Source organism: Mercurialis annua, linkage group LG1-X (genome assembly GCF_937616625.2).
Source record: "Mercurialis annua linkage group LG1-X, ddMerAnnu1.2, whole genome shotgun sequence".
NCBI classification, from domain to species: domain Eukaryota; kingdom Viridiplantae; phylum Streptophyta; class Magnoliopsida; order Malpighiales; family Euphorbiaceae; genus Mercurialis; species Mercurialis annua.
Window position 1 is genome coordinate 61,067,300 of NC_065570.1, and position 19,945 is coordinate 61,087,244.

Consider the following 19,945-nt stretch of genomic DNA (forward strand, 5'->3'; position numbering starts at 1 on the left):
GACCGATGCTCACCCCTAGGCCAGATAAACATAAATTTACATTTAATAATTGTATTTCAAAATTAAAAAGTTTTGAAGGGTTTTTTTTTAATAAAATGAAAGTTGAAAGTCACACATAAAAAAATTAAAGTCGATGGTATATTTTTTTCATAACTAAATTAATTGATTGTGACTTTGAAATAATAATAATAATAAATATAATAATAATGATAATAGATATTTTTTTAATATATATACAAGTCAAATAAATTTATTTTTTATGGATGGAAGGCGTTCTTTATAAAATTCATTCATAATTTCAACTTTATTTTACAATTGATTTTACAAAGAAGTTAAAAGTAAATTCTATTTTCAAATAAATCTTATTTCGTATTCTAAATATTAAATAATTTGATTTTAATTTAATTTAATAAATTTTTGAATTATATATATATATTCATTTAACTTTTTATAATTTATTTTCTGACTTGTTATATTAAAAACTAAGGAAAAACTGAAATAGAAAAGATGAGAAATTTATTTAAAATTTAAAATAAAATATGAAAAGGAGAGCTAAAGTCGCACTTCTTTTAAAATTTATAGTTGAATCTTAAATTTATTTGTAAAAGAGTATCTTTAATATTAATAAAATAAATTTATAGAATAAACTTGAATTCTTGATTATTGAATGGAGGCGAACTGCACATTTTAACACATATTTTTTTTAAAACAAACAATCATAGATTAGGATATGATTCTAACCAAAAACACAATCATCACTATGTAAATTAGTGGAAAAAATAATTGAGTTGTTGACGCGTTTAATTTGATGCATGGCACGTGCAATTCATATTGAATAGTCGTAGATCAGCAGTAGTGGCAATGGCAAACAATAGCATTTGAACAATTCCTCAGCCTCATTCGGAAGAACAACTGGGTGAACTAACCAACTCTCTACATTTCATGTGAAAACAATCCATGCTATTACTTGGCCAAACCGCGTCAAACTATTTGCCATCACTTTGCCCAACTTCAACATGCCATGCCTGTCGGTGATTCTCAATTCTTTGTTCATATTAATTTATCATATTTAATTTAATTTAAAACCCTTCAAAATAAATAAATTATATTTTTATAATTATGGCACCACATTAGTTACATGATTTAGTTTTGCAATGAAGATATACAATTCATTCTAAATGCTAAATTTTAGTATTATTAAATTGATTTAGCGCTCCGATGGAGATACTCTATATAATAGTTATCTTATTTTATGGATTATAAAGTAAATTAAACTTGTACAAACTCAGCCAACAAGAATAACTACATTGTGAATCCAGATAAAGTATGCGATTCCGCCTTTGATCCGCACATAGGGTTCTGCCTTGGTTTGTATTCATGCAGAAAAATGAGATCAACCATGCAATCTTCTACTTTCGCAGTTCTATACAATTATTACAAACCTCATTTGTCATCTTAATTAATATTGATTTATACAACCTACAAAAGTATCCATCACAAACTAACTCTAAACACACCAACTTCTTAAGCTTTCATCTCTGTTTGCCTGACTCACCTTCAATCTGATAACTCTTTTGCAATAAAATAGTTATATAGAGTTCTAACACATTAGAAGGAGAGCTTCACGGGTCCGACCCAGCAGTCTTAGTACGGTTGCAGCAATGTGATGTCCAGTGAGCCCAGCCATATTAAGCTGTTCCTTTGGGAGTGCGTGCTCGATATACCGGTCTGGTAACATGATTGGTCGCCACTACAAAAATATATTCAAACAAAATATCAAACTTAATTTTTTATAATCACTACATAAGCATAAGAAATTAAGAGTCATTCATTTCTCACACTTCATATCCATCTACCCTTGTGCATTCACTTCGAGAACTTTGATTTATTAAAAATGAAATCGAGCTGAATTTACAAAAAGATGAAAACATTTCAAACGAACTGAACCAAAATAGTCATTCATTGGTTTTATAGGCTCGATTCGGTATATTAGGTTTGGTTTGTACCAAACTGAACTGAAATTTTTACTTTGAAAACCGAACTGAACTTTAAAGACCAATTTTTTTAATGATGTCAAACTGAATTGAAACCAGTGAATCAAATAGCAGCAAGAGTTAAGGATTACCTTCACTTTACCATCTAGCTGCCCATCAAGAGAAAGGAATTGTGAAACATGAGATCCAAATCCTCCAACTGAGCCTTCCTCAACTGTGACTATAAATGCATGGTTTTCGCACAGCTCTCTCAGAAGCTTCATGTCGAGTGGTTTGCAGAATCTTGCATTGGCAACCGTTACCTCAATGCCAAGCTTTGAAAGAAGGTGTCGAGCTTTGAGACAGTTCTGAACCATTGACCCATAACCAAGCAAAACAACATCTTTCCCCTCTATAAGAACTTTTCCCTTTCCAATCTACTCCAGAGAAAACAGCAGTCAAATAAAAGGTACAATCACTATGCTCAAACTCAGAATTTCAGATCAAAAGAATTTTTGAATACCTCAATTGGAATTCCTGTGTGCGTAAAATGGCCTGTCCCAACAATGACACCCCTTGGATAACGAAAGCAGACTGGACGATCGTCAATGTGAACTGCAGTAGCAATCATATCCACGAGTTCCTCCTCATCAGATGGTGCCATAACAATCATGTTTGGTAAACAAGACATGAATGTTATGTCAAAAGAACCACACTGCATAGGACCGTCAGACCCAACTAATCCAGCACTTGGAATGACAAAACGAACTGGAATCTTCTGCTGATCCACATCATGGACTACCTACAGAATCCACATAAAAAATCGGTTTTAATAGTTAAGATTATCCTCCTACATTTGGGTAATTTGATTATCGGAGTTACTAAACTATAGTCTTATTTCATTTTAATAATCAAACTTTCATTTTTTTTATTTTGTTTATTAAACTTTAATTTCATCTTTACGGGAGATTTCAGGCTAAAATTGCAAACGAAGCAATCGGTTTTTGCTTTTTTTTTTACGTGACAATCGTTTTTTGTTGATTTAAGCATACATGTCAAGTTTTCAAGCAAAAATCAGCAAAATCTGATTGCCAAGTATGCAAATAAAACAAATTAAAAATTGGTCACCAGAATAAAACAAATTAAAGTATGGTCACCTAAATGAAATAAGGGGATTCTTTAGTAACTCCGAGAATCAATTACCCCTGCAATTGACAAAACTGGTTCTCATTACTGCAATGGTTAAGATTATCCAATGGCTAAACCTATCACACATGACAAATTATTCAAGTGTAGCTCAACAATACTGTTGCGTTCGGGCATGCTTGCACACTAGTACACTTGCTGACATGCTACACGGACGAGAGTAAGAGAGAGCGAGGACCTGGTCATATGCTCTTTGTAGAAAGGTAGAAGGAATTATGCAAAATGGCTTCAGTCCTCCACAGGATAGACCAGCAGAAAAAGTTACAGCATGCTGCTCAGCCATTCCCACATCAAAAAATCTGTCTGGAAATCTTTCCTGAATTTGTTGAAATGATGTTTCCATGTCCATTCCAGCATGAACAATTACAATATCTTTGTCCTTCTCTGCCTCCATAATCAAAGCCTCTACGAAGCAATCACTATATGTTCGAGTGTGAATATTATACAAAAATGAATCGGAGTTGCATAAACCTGCATAAGAAGAGGAGAACTTATGAGATCATGATCACAAATTCATAATTGAAAAGATGGAAAGTACCATAGTAAATGTATCTGCAATTTCCCTATTAAATTTCCATGCATTTGGCCAATTATTAATAGTTGTTTAAAAGCTAAAACATTCCACCAAAATCTAGCCTATGTATTTGACTCAAGCAGCTATTAGAGAAGAACAGAAAGATACAGATGTATATTTTTTCATAGTTAGCATTGTACTCTTAGCTCAAGCATGCAATTAATCAGTCCTAGGTTTTCCAAACTTTGACAGTAAAGCCAACATTCAACTTCCTCAACTCAAATAATGCCTAAAAGTAAACAAAGTTTTAGGATAAATATCTAAAGATAATGATATGTATAAAAAGCTGACCAACTACACTTTGGTATTTTTTCACATCATTGCATAAAGATAATAATTTATGAGACGAGACCCATTAAGTGAGGAGTTGGAAGAGTACACACCTTCCTGTAGGCTCACTAATGCATCAATTTTTGGCTTATATTTTGTTCCTTGATTTTCTTCCGTTATTACATGCACCAATACAGGACCCATCGAATCTAGAGATGCCACTTCTTGTAGAACGCAAACCAGGTCTTCAATGTTGTGTCCATCAACAGGGCCTATGTAATACAAACCAAGTTCTTCAAATAGAGTTGATCCTAGAGGACCTATCATACCACGTGCATACTCATCCACTTTGGCTGCTAATTCGTGCATACCCATACCAATCCTCTTGGTAACGCCCTTAACGAAATTTTGGGGGAAAAAAAATGTACATCAACAACCCTGAATTAACTCAAACGATGTAATTTTTTTTAAATGTACTGAAACGTAACAAGGCATAAAATTTGGTTATTATGTTGGCTACAAATTGTCATAAAATCAACGGTCATTTTCAAGTTTTGTCGCATAGGTAAGAAGAAAACTACAGGGAGTACCTTTGCAGCTTCTCTAAACTTCCGGAATGATTTACTTGACTGGAGCTTACTCAGAGTACTAGATAGAGCATTTATTGAAGTCTTGGGGCCTTCTTCAATCTTTGGGTGCAAAGAGTGATGGCTGTCATTTAAAATGATTATCATATTTGAGTCCAAATAGCCTGCATTACTCATTGCTTCATAGACCTGACCAGCCATAGTTGTCCCATTGCTGATGATTGTTACGATACGGTCCCGTTTTCCTTTTATATCACGGGCAACTGCCATGCCTGATAGGAAGAGAATTGTATTAGGTTTTCCATGCCTTACCATGCTCATACAAAATAAGCACAGACATAGATTTCTACAATTTAACTCACACAAAAATTGTTTTCATATGCATCACCATTCCATATCTATAAATTACTAAGATTACAAGATTAATAGCAACAAATGAAGATTTTCTATTATTCGATTCAAGTTGCAAAATCTTCTGGGCAGATATTTTCCATCAGGAAAGTAAAAAATATCATGCTAAAATTGAAATAAACACAAGAAGAAAGCATACGGAAGTATTACCAAGCCCAGCGGAAACACTATTGCATCCGTGCCCAGCTCCAAATGGATCATATTCACTTTCAGACCGAGACGTAAAACCAGAAAGACCATTCCTTTGTCTCAGAGTATGCATAAGGGAACGTCTTCCTGTGAGAATTTTGTGTGCATATGTCTGTCAAAACAGATAGAATTTAACGTCACAAAACCAGAAGATTTCTCAAAAATAATCAGGTTCCAATGAAAGATGAGCATACGAGCGATAGTGCACTTTGCTAAGGTCCCTACCTCCCTATAATACTATAGACACCACACTAAACAAACAGAGAAACAAGTATAGATTGATCTGGTTGTGTTCTATTTTCTGCTGGATAAGCAATCCTGCACAGATAACACTATAGCTGCCGAAGATACCTGTTCGCCAACATCCCAAAGTATTTTGTCAACTGGAGCATGAAAAACATGGTGCAGGGCAATTGTCAATTCCACCACAGCTAAACTAGCTTTAAAGGACTTTTGAGTCCTCGACATTATAGACGACAACTCTTCTCGTATTTCATCCGCCAGCTCTTTCAACTCCTGCATAACCAACACAGAATTATCGAACTTAAAAACTGTAAGAAACATGCGAATGCAATTCAGCAAGTAGATAAACTAACCTGAGTAGACAAATTCTTCAAATGGAGAGGGTTGTCAACCACATCAAGTATGGGTGTAGGAACTTTCTCCCAAAAGATATCATCAAGATCAGGTACTGAATATATTTGACTAACAAATCCCTACACAACAGATCATATATAAAAAAACATAAATCTCATAATTAGCTTATACTCTATGCAAATCATTTTAAGTTTGTCAGCATACCTTATAAATAGAGGTGGATGCAGAAGTTTGGTAGAGGTAAGTTCTTGAAAACCCAATTGTATTAGGAAAATAAGAGCTTAAATTATCCAATTTTCGACCAGATTTTCTGCAGGAATGTGCAGTGATTCCATAAGGGTAGCGGGCACAAGCAGTACCCATTACAAAAACAGAAAGAAAACCCAGGTTCTCAAAAAGTAAGTCTTACTGAAAAAAGAGCACATTTAGGATCTTCAAGTATGGGTAATTTTTAATCATAAAGATTATAATAAAACGGCTGATGATTCTGCCATAAGCAGATAAGACAGAAGAAGGTTGCAGAAGCGGTGACGAAGATGACGATTGGTATCAAAAACGGCAAAGTTAAAAAAATAGCACTAAAATATAAACGGAGTCAGGAAGGAAGCTAGCTATAGAGGTCAGGAGGCAACCACACAAAATGACGAGCATATATTTCAGAGACCCAAATGGCATCAAGTGTAAAAAGTAAGAGCAAATTACTATCACATTTGACATAATACACGCTTTAATCTGTCTTGTTATATAGTCCCTTATTTTTACTTCAATCAATATTTTAGTCCTTCCATCTATTTTTAATGTTAGTCAACGAAGTCAAAGAACTTATGGGTAAATTAAGTATCAAAACTGAAGGACGAAATCGTTGAAAAAGTGAGGGGTGAAATCGTTAGGGCTGAGCAAGAACCGAACCAGACCGAAAAACCGAACCGAACCGAACCGAACTTTGTTGTTTGGTTCGGTTTTTCGGTGAAAACGGTTTGGTTCGGTTTCTACTTTAGGTAAAGTTCGGAGTTCGGTGTTCGGTTCGGTTTGTGTGTTTTGAAAACCGAAAAACCGAAAAAACCGAATGAACCGAAGTTTAATATAAAATATATAACTTTTTTAAAAATAATATACATATATACTTATATTTATATGTTTTTTGTATTTATATCTTTATTATTATTGATATATGAATTAATAATTGTTATTTAAACATATATGAAAGTATATTAGACTCTAATTATTTAATATTTGAATTAATTTTAATAAAAAAATAATTAAATTCGGTTTTAACCGAACCGAACCGAACCGAACCGAAATATTTCGGTTTAATTCGGTTCGGTTTTTTTACTTCCAAACTAAAAGTTCGGTTCGGTTCGGTTTGAGAAATTTCCAAACCGAAAACCGAAAAAACCGAAAATTTTCCCACCGAACCGAACCGAACCGACCGATGCTCACCCCTAGAAATCGTTGAGAAAAACAAAAGTATGAGACCATATAGTTTCGTTTACTTCTGTAATAACCTAAATTTTTGAGGTATTACGTGTAGTGCCACGAGGCATAATTGTAAAGATTAAGAACGAGAATATCAGATTAAGATTGGATAATAAGGACTTAGACCGAAGTGGGTCTATTGGAACTATCATAAAATAATAATTGAAAATTATTAGGCGAGCAATTGGATTTAATAGAGACAAAAAGGGAATAAAATAAAATAAGTTGGAAAGCCAGAGTTAATAATATTCACGTCAAGGTCCGTGAAATATTATTAATAAATGATCGTTAAAGTTTTGTAAGTATACGAAATCGTTTTAGGAGAAAGTTTGACGATTAATTAAGAATAAGGGCTAAAGTGTAAATTAGCCACTTTAAGGACTAAAGTGGACTTTTAACCACAAACTTCCGGAGGAAGTTGTGTTTTACTCTATTTTCTCAAGATAAGAAAATAATATCGATAAAGTGGTTATCGATAGTCATTAATATGAAAATTGGACGAAAAAGTGAGAAAACTGCAAGTTAGCTCAAAATGGAAATTTGAGCGTTTTTGGCCAAAATTGCCAAAAATAAATTATTGGAAAGTAAAGCTATAAGATATGGAATCAAAATTATTTATTTGGAAATAAATAATACGGGATTTATCGAGAATCGAATGATAAAGCGATTAGTGGATTAAATTGGACGAAAGAAAAGTTAGAAATTGAAAGGTATGGAGGTGGCAACTTCAAGGATTAAAGGAGGCACTTTGCCAATAATATATAAACCCTTTTCATTTGATTTAAACCAGCAAAAAAATCAAATTCAGCTAGCAAAATCGTTCATCCTACTCCTGAACATTCAACAAAACTTGAAATCACCATAACTTTTTCATTTGTGGTCCGATTGATGCGATTCTTGCGGCCACGGAAAGAGGAAGACGACCTCTACTGATTGAGACCAGAAATTTAAGGTAATAAGCTCAGTGTATAATTAGGGTTTCAGAGTTTTCATTTCGGTTTTGGTTGAGAAATTGAGGTTTTATGGTGTTTGATAATCATAGGTGTTTATTAGCTTCCATGGACCAATTTTGATGATGAATCTTGGAGCTAGACCCTTTGGATTTGAGGCTTCAATCAAGGTGAGGTTGCTGAAATTTAGTGGCTTTTGATTGAGGTATTTGTGTGATGCTTTAGAATATGAATTAGGCATTAAACATGAGCTCTATGTGTTTGAGGAATTGATTATAAGAAATAGTTTGTGTTAAGTGAGTTTGATTGAAATTGTTAAAGGTAAAAGGGGTAATAAGGTTGATGTTAAGAGATGAATTGATAGTGTTAGGCATGAGTTTTATGAGGATAGAGCTGAATATGAATTGTGTTAATTGATGAAAGTTTGATCGAAAATGAGATGATGATTTGGTATTGATATGCAATTCTTGTTCAAGTAAGTTTGAACAATTTTAAGTCTTGAATCATGTTTGATGTTAAGGGGTATAGGATGACTGGATTGTGTTGCTTCAGAATGTGTGTATCGATGAAATTTCATAGGCCTCGTTGCGTAATAAGTTTACGTAAACTAGTTATCGTTTTGCAGAAAATGTCTTGCAAAACAGCGATATTGCAAAGGCAATATCTCGGGCTGTATAAGTCCAAATCAAGTTCCGTTTGTTGATACAAAAACTTTAGGATGTTAACTATAATTGTCTAAGTTTGAGTTTTTGTTGAATCGGACTCTAAGATGTTCATTTTGGACAGAACATTTTGTTGTGCAGTCTGCCCTGCACTTGTAAACAGCTCCAAGGAAATAACTTATGAGCTTGTTTTCGACACCTTCGGGTGCGTTTCATGGTCCGAGACCTAAACGAAAGTTGTAGGCGACGTTCTAAACTTTAAGAATGTCAATTTCGTTTAGGGGTCGGACTATTTTAAGTAAGCGGTTTCGATAGCCAAAGTTGGCTAGAAACATAATTTTTGGTTAAGTTAATAATAGTTAGAATTTTATTAATTCTTGCTATTATTATATTTGCGTAGATCGGACGAGCGACTATCGAAAAAGGTTTGAGGCAAACGGATCGAGATATCGTCATAATTATTTGAAGAATTTGGATAGCAAGTGGTGAGTACACTTTAAATTACTCGCTAATATTCGTAAAGTTACGTATTTTAATACGAAAGCTATATGAATATTTTTATGCTTAAATGTATGTTCTTAAAATGCATATATATGCATGTTTTGAAAATGATGTTTTATCGTATTGTGCTATTTTGATAATAATACAAGTAAATGAAAAGAGTATATATATTTAAACACCGGGGATGGGTAAAGTAATAAAATGTGAATTGAACCAAATATAAATAAGAAAAGTACAGTACATTCCTATATGTACTAATAAATCGAATATCAAATAATATACAAGTATCAGATCAAATATGAATAAGGAAATATAGTACATTTCGATATGTACTATCAAACATAATATATACCCATACGTGCGTGTGTTATAGATGTATGCTTGTAGATTGTAATGTGCATGCCATGGTCCATAAAGGATCAATACAACAGAACGAAAAATACAAAAACGTAAAATGAGAATTGTACTATGGTGCACAAAATAATAAGAACTGAGATACAAGGTTGAACTCGGTAGAATTATCCCGGGACCTGTATCTCATCCATTCTCGATGATAATCCTCGGAACTCATACGAAATAAAAAGTAAGTGTGATACCTCGAGAATCAATACGAAACAAGATCGAGACACAATGTGAACAATTACTCCTATTAAATGTCAATAGGAATCATATGAATCGACAGTTAAGTTCAAAAGACCTGCAGGGTGCAGAGTCCGAATGCAGACACGAAACTCGGTTGAACTATCTCGGGACCCGTGTCTAAGGAGTAACTCAGTTGAATTATCTCGGGACTCCTATCGATCGTTTGGGATTGAGAAATGGTACAAGTAACTCGGTTGAATTATCTCGGGACTGTACCATATGGTTATGGGTAACTCGGTTGAACTATCTCGGGACCCAACCATAAGGATCAAGTCACAAGAGACTTGTCAATGATTTAGTTCGACTTAGAATCATGATGATATAAACTAAGATTTAAGATTCGGTCGAAAACTAATGAAACAAAACGAGAGAAGAAAAATATCAAAACCATAATAAGAAATCGAAGATGTCAAATACGTATAAACTATAAGTTTATGAAATAAACAAAGAGATATGAGGGAAAGTAAAGAGGGTATGCAATATGATTTTAAAAGAGTATTTTCTATATATAAAATGGGTTTTCAACGGTTTTAACCCTTTATGTGATATTGCGTGTAATTTGGTGAACTCACTCAGTTTTATACTGACCCCGTTGCTCCTCCCATTTTTCAGGGATAGCATGATATTATTTGGAAAGTCAAGCTTCCGAAGTTTTAATTCTCGGAAGTCATTTGCACAAGAAGTGAAAGAAGGTTTTCATTCTAGCAGTCCGCAGTAGTCTAGATTTTTTTGTCTATGTATTTGACTAGCGCATTTTAACTCTGATATTTTTGTAAAATGGGGTCACATGTATTTTGATATATGAAAAAAATGATTTGATTTACGAAAAATTTACACAGGTTTTTAGGCTTGCTACGGGTTTCGGAGCTACCACTCCCATTCCCTAGCGCCGGTTGCGGCTCGAGAAATCGGGTCGTGACAAAGGTGGTATCAGAGCAATGGTTTAGATTCATAGGCCATTGCCTGTATACGATTGATGTATGTAGTTCCTAGGTATGATGTCACTAGGTTAAGCTAAGAACTACTGCGGATTATAGGGATTTCCAGTCATGTCTTTTGAACGTTATCAACGTTTTCATCGATTTTTCAAAAGTTTTACAAAAGCGTCCTCTCCCTTATGTGCTATTAGGAGTCGAGTTAGATGTGTGCGAGCACAAAATATGTGTGTGTTTACTCGAGTAAGCAATATGCTTTCGAGTATCTATAGTCTATGAAGAGTTATATACTCTCGAGACTCATATGATGTATGAATATCGTTATGGACAATGATTGAATTATAAATTGGTTGGATTGGATATTATACGAGTGATGTAATGTAACAAATAAGATATGTATGTTTGCAGCGCGATCACTCAGGAGAGTGATATGCTCACAGGTATGTAAGCCTGTGATAATTTATACGATACATAAAATTTATATATTGTAATCGATTGTTATGAATAGAAATAGTTTCTTATGATTCAATGATGAAAGTTTGCTAAGCCTATGCTGGGCGAAATGCTCTCAAGACTTAAGAAAGGCGACATAGTCGGATTTATAGGAAAGATAGATAAGGGAAGGCAGCCAAAAGGGCTAGCACTATTAGTTTGTCATCGGAACAAGGAAGTTCAAACTATGCAAGTTTCATACACTCGTTATGCGATAGGAGATGCTCGACTAGCTGTCAAGCTAGGACATACATATGTCTTCGATGTGGACAACAAGGTTACCACGTGAAGGAATGCCCACATCCCGAGTAGTTTGATACCACGGGAAACACGAAACAATCTTTTTCCTAAAAGACGGAGTTTGTCGCGACGACTTCTAGTTAGACACAACCATATACCGAGATAAACATCATGAAGTCCAAACACTAGAAGCTCGAAAGTGATCAGACCTTTTGAGCTAGCCTAGTGTAAACACGAACGTTTAGGACGTGTCTTTCGAACGACGTCAGAATCAGGCGAAAAGAGTTACATCTTTACATGTGTAAAGAATGTAAATAGTTGCGAACGATAGAAAGATAATTAATAGATAGTGCAGAGTCTTATGTCGAGAGCAACTTACGTAAACCCCGTTTTATGAAAATAAAAATATTTGATCAAAATGAAATGTTTTGAAAAGACATAATTGTGCCCGGACACGAATCATAAAAACATCGCATTGACACGAATAGAATTGCATCACTACATCCATATTGCATTCATTAATAGGCCATGCATCATATACATTGTGCTTGTCTGGAAATGAAAAGAGGAGTGTCATTGCAACTCTTGTGATGAGAGCAGTCATCACACCGGCGCATAATTATGACATGATTTGAGAAATGAAAAGTATTGTGATTTTAAACGGATGAGTTTTCCAACGTAAGTAAGCTCAGACAGTGACTCTGTATATAGAGGCATAGAACAAGACTGATCATCTTGTTAGGCCTATATGAAAACATACGTATGTAACACGACAAGTATATAGAATGACGAGTAGTGTAATGCGAATCGCAATATATCGAGATTTGGATTGCAAATCTCTAAAGCGGTCTTGTATATTAAATACAAAAAAAACAACGACGCTACTTTACAAACATGTAAAGTGATAGCGGCCACGTTTAAACTCGAAGAACGTTTACCTCTAGGATGAGGAAATCAAACATAGAAGTTAGTTACGTCAGGGGATAAGAACCCTACGAACAAACAAGTGTTGTTCAGAAAAGTCGAATAAAGAGAATTGATTCATAATAGTTATGAATCAAGAAGTAACAAGATGGTTAGGATTGTTAGCATAAGAAGTTACTCGATAAGTATATCGAGATGACCGTATAAACCTAATTGTAAAGTCAACAGTTAGTGAATAACTAATCAGAGTATCGCAGCGGAAGTGTGGAAGGAAGTGAATAAGGTTTGAACAAGGATTGGTTAAGTGATATTAGGAGATTATGAAAATTCGAGGACGAATTTTTGTAAGGGGGGAAGATTGTAATAACCTAAATTTTTGAGGTATTACGTGTAGTGCCACGAGGCATAATTGTAAAGATTAAGAACGAGAATATCAGATTAAGATTGGATAATAAGGACTTAGACCGAAGTGGGTCTATTGGAACTATCATAAAATAATAATTGAAAATTATTAGGCGAGCAATTGGATTTAATAGAGACAAAAAGGGAATAAAATAAAATAAGTTGGAAAGCCAGAGTTAATAATATTCACGTCAAGGTCCGTGAAATATTATTAATAAATGATCGTTAAAGTTTTGTAAGTATACGAAATCGTTTTAGGAGAAAGTTTGACGATTAATTAAGAATAAGGGCTAAAGTGTAAATTAGCCACTTTAAGGACTAAAGTGGACTTTTAACCACAAACTTCCGGAGGAAGTTGTGTTTTACTCTATTTTCTCAAGATAAGAAAATAATATCGATAAAGTGGTTATCGATAGTCATTAATATGAAAATTGGACGAAAAAGTGAGAAAACTGCAAGTTAGCTCAAAATGGAAATTTGAGCGTTTTTGGCCAAAATTGCCAAAAATAAATTATTGGAAAGTAAAGCTATAAGATATGGAATCAAAATTATTTATTTGGAAATAAATAATACGGGATTTATCGAGAATCGAATGATAAAGCGATTAGTGGATTAAATTGGACGAAAGAAAAGTTAGAAATTGAAAGGTATGGAGGTGGCAACTTCAAGGATTAAAGGAGGCACTTTGCCAATAATATATAAACCCTTTTCATTTGATTTAAACCAGCAAAAAAATCAAATTCAGCTAGCAAAATCGTTCATCCTACTCCTCCATTGAAGAACATTCAACAAAACTTGAAATCACCATAACTTTTTCATTTGTGGTCCGATTGATGCGATTCTTGCGGCCACGGAAAGAGGAAGACGACCTCTACTGATTGAGACCAGAAATTTAAGGTAATAAGCTCAGTGTATAATTAGGGTTTCAGAGTTTTCATTTCGGTTTTGGTTGAGAAATTGAGGTTTTATGGTGTTTGATAATCATAGGTGTTTATTAGCTTCCATGGACCAATTTTGATGATGAATCTTGGAGCTAGACCCTTTGGATTTGAGGCTTCAATCAAGGTGAGGTTGCTGAAATTTAGTGGCTTTTGATTGAGGTATTTGTGTGATGCTTTAGAATATGAATTAGGCATTAAACATGAGCTCTATGTGTTTGAGGAATTGATTATAAGAAATAGTTTGTGTTAAGTGAGTTTGATTGAAATTGTTAAAGGTAAAAGGGGTAATAAGGTTGATGTTAAGAGATGAATTGATAGTGTTAGGCATGAGTTTTATGAGGATAGAGCTGAATATGAATTGTGTTAATTGATATTGTACTATGGTGCACAAAATATGGTGCACAAAATAATAAGAACTGAGATACAAGGTTGAACTCGGTAGAATTATCCCGGGACCTGTATCTCATCCATTCTCGATGATAATCCTCGGAACTCATACGAAATAAAAAGTAAGTGTGATACCTCGAGAATCAATACGAAACAAGATCGAGACACAATGTGAACAATTACTCCTATTAAATATCAATAGGAATCATATGAATCGACAGTTAAGTTCAAAAGACCTGCAGGGTGCAGAGTCCGAATGCAGACACGAAACTCGGTTGAACTATCTCGGGACCCGTGTCTAAGGAGTAACTCGGTTGAATTATCTCGGGACTCCTATCGATCGTTTGGGATTGAGAAATGGTACAAGTAACTCGGTTGAATTATCTCGGGACTGTACCATATGGTTATGGGTAACTCGGTTGAACTATCTCGGGACCCAACCATAAGGATCAAGTCACAAGAGACTTGCCAATGATTTAGTTCGACTTAGAATCATGATGATATAAACTAAGATTTAAGATTCGGTCGAAAACTAATGAAACAAAACGAGAGAAGAAAAATATCAAAACCATAATAAGAAATCGAAGATGTCAAATACGTATAAACTATAAGTTTATGAAATAAACAAAGAGATATGAGGGAAAGTAAAGAGGGTATGCAATATGATTTTAAAAGAGTATTTTCTATATATAAAATGGGTTTTCAACGGTTTTAACCCTTTATGTGATATTGCGTGTAATTTGGTGAACTCACTCAGTTTTATACTGACCCCGTTGCTCCTCCCATTTTTCAGGGATAGCATGATATTATTTGGAAAGTCAAGCTTCCGAAGTTTTAATTCTCGGAAGTCATTTGCACAAGAAGTGAAAGAAGGTTTTCATTCTAGCAGTCCGCAGTAGTCTAGATTTTTTTGTCTATGTATTTGACTAGCGCATTTTAACTCTGATATTTTTGTAAAATGGGGTCACATGTATTTTGATATATGAAAAAAATGATTTGATTTACGAAAAATTTACACAGGTTTTTAGGCTTGCTACGGGTTTCGGAGCTACCACTCCCATTCCCTAGCGCCAGTTGCGGCTCGAGAAATCGGGTCGTGACAACTTCGCTGACTAACATCCAAAATGGACGGAAGGACTAATTCGTTGATAAAAATAGAAGTGAAAGACTATATAGTTTAATTTTCAAATAAGAAGAATTAAACTGTGAATTATATCATATATGGAAAATGTCATAGTAAATTGCTCAAAAAACAATGGCACAATACTTTTTGTTTTTTATTTATTTCTTCATTTTATTTATATTTTATTTATTTATTTCAAATTAACTTTTATTTTTTTTATATCACTAGTTTCGCATCATAGCACGTGGTTTGTAATCTTACTCCTCAATTTATACAATAATTAAACTCATTATAATTATATCAATTTATTTTATTTTAGAATATAATACTTGAATTTATTGATTTTAAAAATTAATTAACATCGATAATATTTATTTATTATTTATTATATTAATTAGATTCATTATATAATTATGCCAATGCATTTTGTATAAAATTACTATTAGATTAGTTAAAATTATGAATCCATCCTTTAACACATGGTTTGCAAAGACGAAGAAATAAAATCTAGTTAGATCGATTTATTAAGAGTTTTACTATTTACCGTCTCAATTTACTAGTCACCGCACTTAAAAATTATCATTTTATATTTTAATTAAAATAAATATTTTCGGTGTTTTTTATTTTTTAATTTTTTAATTTTTTTTAAAATAATTATGGCCGGCATTCTGGGATCGCGCCGCCACAGAAGGACAATGTCCCAAAGGGACGATTGTCCCTATGGGCTAGCGCCAGCCCAAGGCGCTAGCTCATAAAACGTCCCACTGGGATATTTTCTCAAAGGACAAAAGTCCTAACGAAACGTTTGTTCCTTTGGGCCATCATGATTCCAGGACGCCGGTCCAGTAAAAAAATTAAAAAATTATAAAAAAATAAAAAACGTAGAACTGATCACTTATCGACGATTCTATATTGGTTAGATTCCGATATTTTTATTATAAATTCGCTCGGTTTAGTCGGGTTTTTGATTGAGTTGAGAGGATTAAATTTTTTATTTTTAAAAATGAAATTGGATTTGAGTATTTAGGTAAAAATTAGGGCGGTGGGTAGTAATTTAGAGCGGTAAATATAAAAGACTGGTATGTCCTATTTGAGTTTTTTTCTGTTTTTTTTTACGAATGTAATTGTTTTTAATATGGATTAATAATATTTTGGCAATTTATTTTCAAAAAAAAAACTAAGTTAAAAAAAATATTAAAAAAAGAAAAAACTATATTAATGTTTATTTTCATCACGTAAATTAATTTAATACTAGTATTATTAAAATGAAAGCACCATCATCAAGACATGTAATTAAATGATCGTGAGTTAAATGAATAATACAAACAAAAAAGAGAAATGCTATTTAACACGAAAATACACAACACAAAATATACTATTTCTATTTTCTAGTAAAATGGATAATTAATGCTACATGGTTAAAAGTCTCTTAATTATTTGGTGCTTACATATTGGTCTTGCATTCACTTTCAAAATTAAATAATTAGACGATTAAGTGAATGTTACGTAAAGTGGACAACTAATGCTACATGGTTAAAAGTCTCTTAATTATTTAGTACTTAAATGTACATGCTGGTCTTATATTCACTTTCAAAACAAATTCTTAATTCATTTTTTATCTTCTTTTTTTGTTGTTATTTACATCAAATAAAACTCTTCAGTTTCTTTTCTTTGTTCATCTTTTGTTTTATTTTACATATTTTCATCCGAAGTGCCCAGATTCTAATCTTTCATTGTATGTAAAGGAGTAATTCATCATTTTGCATTGTAGTTTCTTTTATTATTCTATCATAATTAATTTTTTTTGAGAATTACTATTTTAAAATAAATGTGGAATTTTATTTAAGAAAACATTCACTTAGTCGTCTAATTATTTAATTTTAAAATTAGTTAAAATTGATATTTTCTTAATTAAATTTTAATAAACAGAAATGACATCGCTTTTTTAAGGCATAAAAATTTGCAAAACTTCACATAAATATTTTAAATTAAACTTTTCAAAAAATCTGCAATAAAAATATATATAATAAATAAAAGAAAAATAAGATAAATAAATTTGTAATTAATAGCAATAAAATAAGAAGATAAAAAGATGAATTAAGAGTTTGTTTTGAAAGTGAATGTAAGACCAATATGTACATGTAAGCACTAAATAATTAAGAGACTTTTAACCATATAGCATTAATTGTCCACTTTATTAGAAATAGTGTATTTCGTGTTGTGTATTTTCGTGTTGAATAACATTTCTCTTTCTCAAAAAGAAAAATTCTATTTAACACGAAAATACACGAAATACACTATTTATATTTTTTAGTAAAATGGACAATTAATGCTACATGGTTAAAAGTCTCTTAATTATTTGGTGCTTATTTGTATATATTGGTCTTGCATTCACTTTCAAAACAAACTCATTCATCCTTTTATCTTCTCTTTTTATTGTTATTAATATCAATTTTTTTTATTTTTCTTTATTTATTATATATATGTTTATTCGAGATTTTTTTTAAAGTTTATTTTAAAATATTTATGTGGAGCTTTGCATATTTTTCTGCCTTAAAAAAGTGATGTCATTTTTATTTATTAAAATTTAATTAAGAAAATATCAGTTTTAACTAATTTTAAAATTAAATAATTAGACGACTAAGTGAATGTTACGTAAAGTGGACAACTAATGCTACATGATTAAAAGTCTCTTAATTATTTAGTACTTACATGTACATACTGGTCTTATATTCACTTTCAAAACAAATTCTTAATTCATTTTTTATCTTCTTTTTTTGTTGTTATTTACATCAAATAAAACTCTCCAGTTTCTTTTCTTTGTTCATCTTTTGTTTTATTTTACATATTTTTCATCCGAAGTGCCCAGATTCTAATCTTTCATTGTATTTAAAGGAGCAATTCATCATTTTTCATTTATCATAATTAATTATTTTTTTGAGAATTACTATTTTAAAATAAATGTGGAATTTTATTTAAGAAAACATTCACTTAGTCGTCTAATTATTTAATTTTAAAATTAGTTAAAATTGATGTTTTCTTAATTAAATTTTAATAAACATAAATGACATCACTTTTTTAAGGCAGAAAAATCTGCAAAACTTCACATAAATATTTTAAATTAAACTTTTCAAAAAATCTACAATAAAAATATATATAATAAATAAAGAAAAATAAGATAAAGAAATTTCTAATTAGTAACAATAAAAAAAAAGATAAATTAAGAGTTTGTTTTGAAAGTGAATGTAAGACCAATATGTACAGGTAAGCACTAAGTAATTAAGAGACTTTTAACCATATAGCATTAATTGTCCACTTTATTAAAAATAGTGTATTTCATGTTGTGTATTTTCGTGTTGAATAGCATTTCTCCACAAAAATAGAGGATAATTTCATTATCTTCCACGAGTATCATTCAAAGAAATGGAATTCAGAGAGATTTTTAATTTTTTTGAACAAAAAATCCTTCAGTGCAAAATCTTTGTTATGTGGTGACGTGGCACATAAGCAAAAAATTTAAAAATATTTTTAATGTTTAAAAAACTTACCGATTTTATATTTATAAATTTTCTTAGCATATTTCACCCTCTTCTTTATTTAACTAACAATAATTAAATAATATTTAAAATTAAAATATTTAGTAAAACAAATCAAAACTCAATTAAACCAATCAAAAATTTGATTAAACACTTCAAAACCTGATTAAATTATTCGAAATCTAATTAAACACATCAATTTTCATATTCTCCAGCGATTTGCTCCACTGTTAGGACTGTCCGCCAGAGACATCTCCGGGAACAGACTGTCGATGGTCTTCAAAGGTTTGTTCTTGAAGTACAGGTCTCGCTAGTCTGTTAACAGACTTATGTTGGTTTGTTCATGAAGAACAGACTGTCGGATATGTTCTCAAATAGCAAATATGGCAGGTTTGTTGTAGAAGAACGGGTCGGAGATTTCTCCTCCGGATGAGGTTTTAAAAAATAAAAATAATAATGATAGAATTCCGATTGGGTTTTGATGTGTTTAATTATATTTCAATTGGTTTTATTGGGTTTCAATATGTTTAATTATTTTAAACACATCGAAATCCAATTAAACTATTAGAAATTCAACTATTTTTTTAATTGTGTTTCGAAATGTTTAATTAGGTCTCGATTGATTTAATCGGATTTCGAAGTATTTAATTAGCTTTCGATTGATTGAATTGAGAATTAGTTGGTTTTAATTTACAATTTATTTTATTATAGATGTTTAACTGAAAAAGAGGGTAAAAATAATTAAAAAATTATAAATATAAAATTTATAAGTATTATAGACATTAAGGTTGTTTTTATTCAATTTTAAAAGTTAAGAGCCGATTGGTATAAATTAAAAAGTTTTCTTGTATTTTTCGAAAAAGTTTAGGATTTTTTTAACCTTCTGCCTTTAAATTATTAATGATGGGAAACATGTGTTAGTGTCTT

The 19,945-nt window shown here is 32.0% G+C and overlaps 1 protein-coding gene and 2 long non-coding RNA genes across 3 annotated transcripts; 2 read left to right on the forward strand and 1 right to left on the reverse strand.

Moving 5' to 3' along the window:
* Positions 1-1,352: 1,352 nt before the first annotated feature.
* On the reverse strand, positions 1,353-6,504 carry LOC126660378 (probable 1-deoxy-D-xylulose-5-phosphate synthase, chloroplastic). The gene is made up of 10 exons (XM_050353850.2): positions 6,012-6,504; positions 5,807-5,926; positions 5,562-5,726; positions 5,172-5,322; positions 4,614-4,882; positions 4,137-4,419; positions 3,358-3,650; positions 2,497-2,775; positions 2,126-2,410; positions 1,353-1,750 (listed from the first exon to the last, which is right to left on the reverse strand). Exons 1-10 carry the CDS (start codon positions 6,168-6,170, stop codon positions 1,601-1,603), a joined length of 2,154 nt encoding a protein of 717 aa, XP_050209807.1. The 5' UTR covers positions 6,171-6,504; the 3' UTR covers positions 1,353-1,600.
* A 1,619-nt stretch (positions 6,505-8,123) lies between these two features.
* On the forward strand, positions 8,124-11,502 carry LOC126670060 (uncharacterized). Its single transcript, XR_007638635.1, has 4 exons — positions 8,124-8,235; positions 8,326-8,403; positions 9,296-9,380; positions 10,651-11,502. It is a non-coding gene; the product is annotated as an uncharacterized LOC126670060 (long non-coding RNA).
* Positions 11,503-13,600: 2,098 nt separating this feature from the next.
* On the forward strand, positions 13,601-15,370 carry LOC130014596 (uncharacterized). Its single transcript, XR_007638636.2, has 3 exons — positions 13,601-13,928; positions 14,019-14,096; positions 15,153-15,370. It is a non-coding gene; the product is annotated as an uncharacterized LOC130014596 (long non-coding RNA).
* Positions 15,371-19,945: the final 4,575 nt, after the last annotated feature.

Coding starts and splice junctions, on each gene's coding strand:
- LOC126660378 (XM_050353850.2), bottom strand. CDS start 6,170: ATGGGTACTGCTTGTGCCCGCTACCCTTATGGAATCACTGCACATTCC. Junction 5,727..5,806: donor TGAAGAATTTGTCTACTCAG/GTTAGTTTATCT, acceptor TTGGTTATGCAG/GAGTTGAAAGAGCTGGCGGA. Junction 1,751..2,125: donor AGCTAGATGGTAAAGTGAAG/GTAATCCTTAAC, acceptor ATATTTTTGTAG/TGGCGACCAATCATGTTACC.